Source organism: Anastrepha obliqua, chromosome 2 (genome assembly GCF_027943255.1).
Source record: "Anastrepha obliqua isolate idAnaObli1 chromosome 2, idAnaObli1_1.0, whole genome shotgun sequence".
Lineage (NCBI taxonomy): Eukaryota > Metazoa > Arthropoda > Insecta > Diptera > Tephritidae > Anastrepha > Anastrepha obliqua.
Window position 1 is genome coordinate 47230082 of NC_072893.1, and position 2927 is coordinate 47233008.

The following is a 2927-nucleotide window of genomic DNA, read 5'->3' on the forward strand; positions in this document are numbered from 1 at the left end:
AGAACAAAAAAAAAAGATGTATTTAGTTTCACAGTTCTCACACGTGAACTGTCAAAAAAACCCTATCGGAAAAAGTACCTCCAATCTGATCACTTTTTAGGAGTACTTAGTGTATTCGTCCAAGTACCATCCAGATCCGTTACCATTACTGGTTTTGGATCCATCGCTGCTGAAATCCCGCTAATAGGTTCTCTATCTGGGATCAAATCATCATACTTCTCACTGAAACTATCGTAAGTCACCCGATTTCGCAGTTTTATCCTAATTACTCGCCCAGCGGATTTTATTAACGCCCCCCACTCAGGAATAAGAATAAGAATTATTTTGGTCACCAATTTGAACTTATTAGCCGCTGTTTAATTAAAAAAATTAAAGACGTTGATGTGAGATATGGTTTTTTCCTCAGCACTTACAATAAAAATATGTATGTATATGCATACGAATTTATATGCCGAGTTAAACAGGTGCCGTACTAGGACTTATTGAAAAATTTTAGCGATTTATTTGTTTCTTATTTAATTTTGATACATTTTTTTCTACAAAATATAGTTCACTCTATTATAAAAACCATATAAATCTATCTTTCAAACTTTCGACAAATTTCGCATATTTGTAGCTTAAAATAATTCCAAAAAGAAATTTAATTCTCACAAGCACCGCACTTCGATTGGGTACTTGTAAAACTGGAAGAAGCATTCTTGCCATATGGTTCTTGTGGATTTACCTGCAAAATAAATACGCCCTGCAAATTTTTTGGTATTGCATAGCCCATTGGGTACGAGGGGCCCACACAACGCCCTTGCTCCAAATGTAGCAGCGAATCGCAACGTTTAGCAGGAAAATCGTATTCATTACCCGGATACACGGACTCGACATAGTACTGCCAAGAGCGTTGATGCGAACAAACCGGATCGAAGCAACCATTTTGTATGGGGAAGCGACCGCCGACAAAGAAATCCGCATCACCCGTAGGAGATATTTGGCCAGCTATACCTGGATCGCTGTGAATGATGTCAACATAATCGGCATCACTTGCCGAAAGTGTGGTGAGTTTTTGACCATAATTGAAACACGGTCCGGCGGGATCAAATCCAGTAACGCGAGGTATACCTTTGCCAGTTAAGCGCTTATAATATCTGGCTGTTTCGGCCATGATTTGTGCGCCCAAGCTGTGACCCATTAAATGGATATTTTGAAGCGGCACATATTCGTTTAAATCAACCAATGCAATTGCGAGCAGTTCTCCTATTCGTCTGGTATTTAATGATGACCAAGTGTAAAGGGTTTCTATGTAACGGCCAACATCGATGCCCTATGAACGCCGATTGTGGAGTTATGTGTATGCATGTAAATGAGAGAGAGAGAGAGTAAGTCTAACAAATGAAGGTTTGTTATAATTTTTTTTTTTTTTTTTTGTATTTTACACTACCAGGAAATTCGTATCACCGCGACAGTTGTAAGCCTTTCCCAGGCCTTCAAGCACATCATCAGACTTGTTGGCATTGGTGAGCCAGCCAGAAGAGGCAATAACAACTCGTTTGCTTGAATCGAAGTCTGGGTCATCCACTATTGTTGCTAGTTGCGTCAACGCGTACTCCTTTATGTCACAAGCTGTGCGTAATTGAATTGAGATGTCCTCAACGTCTGGTACGTCGGCGGGATTAGGTTGAACAGCATCTTCCGTTAAAACTGTCGCACCTGCAGGGATGGAATAAGGCATTTAGTTAATATTTTTTATTTTTTTAATGGTTTCCTTTTTAATAAATAAATCCATCAATTCACTCACATATGGAGTTTACTATTTGAGCGGCGAATTGAACAGGAAATCCAAGCACCAGATTACCAACAAAATTGAAAAAATAACTTGGCGTTAACTGGTTGCCCAATGATTCAACAAGTCCAGTTGCGATATCGCCAGCCGATTGGAGGAGATCGTGAAATGATATGTCTATACCGTGGGAGCCATCAATAGGTATTTCGTCCGCATAGCAGGCAGATATTGCAGCGAAACCCAATAGAAACTGAAAGATTCTCATTGCACAAAAATATTTTAGAAGTTTTAAGTGAAGTTCGAAAGCGTAAAAGCGATTATGAATATGGCTTTTGCTAGGGCCAACGATTTATATAGCAAAATACAGAAACATAGGTATAATAGATATGTATTTGCCGATAAGCAAAACCACATAAATTTCGTCGATATTGTTGTTGTCTGAATATGATGCGGGAGTGTCAAAGGAATCCAATAATAACACGTGTAGGTATGCATATTGCAATAAAAATGGAACAATACTGGAGCATTTCAACCAGGTGGCTTATCTATTTTTATAATGAGATGCAAAAGCAACAAAAACGAGGGGCGTCTAATAAGTACGCCGTACTTAATGCATGAAGCGTGTAGTTTTATATTTTTTATTATTATATTTTTTTATATTTTTTTTATTTTTTATATATTATATATATTATATTTTTATATTTTATTTTTTATAATGTATTTTTTTTATATTTTGAAAACAGTGAATATAATCCTTTTATTGCCTTAATTACTATTAAAAATACATTCTTCAGATTTACCTTCAAAACGGTTTTATACAGCCGCACTCACCACTGAGACACCTTTTTAAAATTTGCAAAAAAAAAAAATCACCAGGAGCAAAACCCTATGAAACCAGTAGCTTTTAAGACATCGGGCACGTTGTTTTGCAGAAGCAACTCCTAGTGGACCCAGTTGTTACGCTTCTTCTAAAAAAAAATATTCATAGCATAAGACTGCCCGTTTATTGTATTCGCTTTAGGGAAGTAATCAATTCATAAACTTTTCTCGTTACCCGAGAAAATGGTAGCCATAATCTTCGACGACTATTTCTTTCCCATTTAAATGGCTTTGGTGGCCTTTATCTCCTGCAGGAGTCTTGTGCTGACCACGGATT

At 37.3% G+C, this 2927-nt stretch overlaps 1 protein-coding gene across 1 annotated transcript; it reads right to left on the reverse strand.

Moving 5' to 3' along the window:
- Positions 1 to 384: 384 nt before the first annotated feature.
- On the reverse strand, positions 385 to 2105 carry LOC129239003 (vitellogenin-1-like). The gene is made up of 3 exons (XM_054874259.1): positions 1787 to 2105; positions 1430 to 1698; positions 385 to 1312 (listed from the first exon to the last, which is right to left on the reverse strand). Exons 1-3 carry the CDS (start codon positions 2034 to 2036, stop codon positions 641 to 643), a joined length of 1191 nt encoding a protein of 396 aa, XP_054730234.1. The 5' UTR covers positions 2037 to 2105; the 3' UTR covers positions 385 to 640.
- Positions 2106 to 2927: the final 822 nt, after the last annotated feature.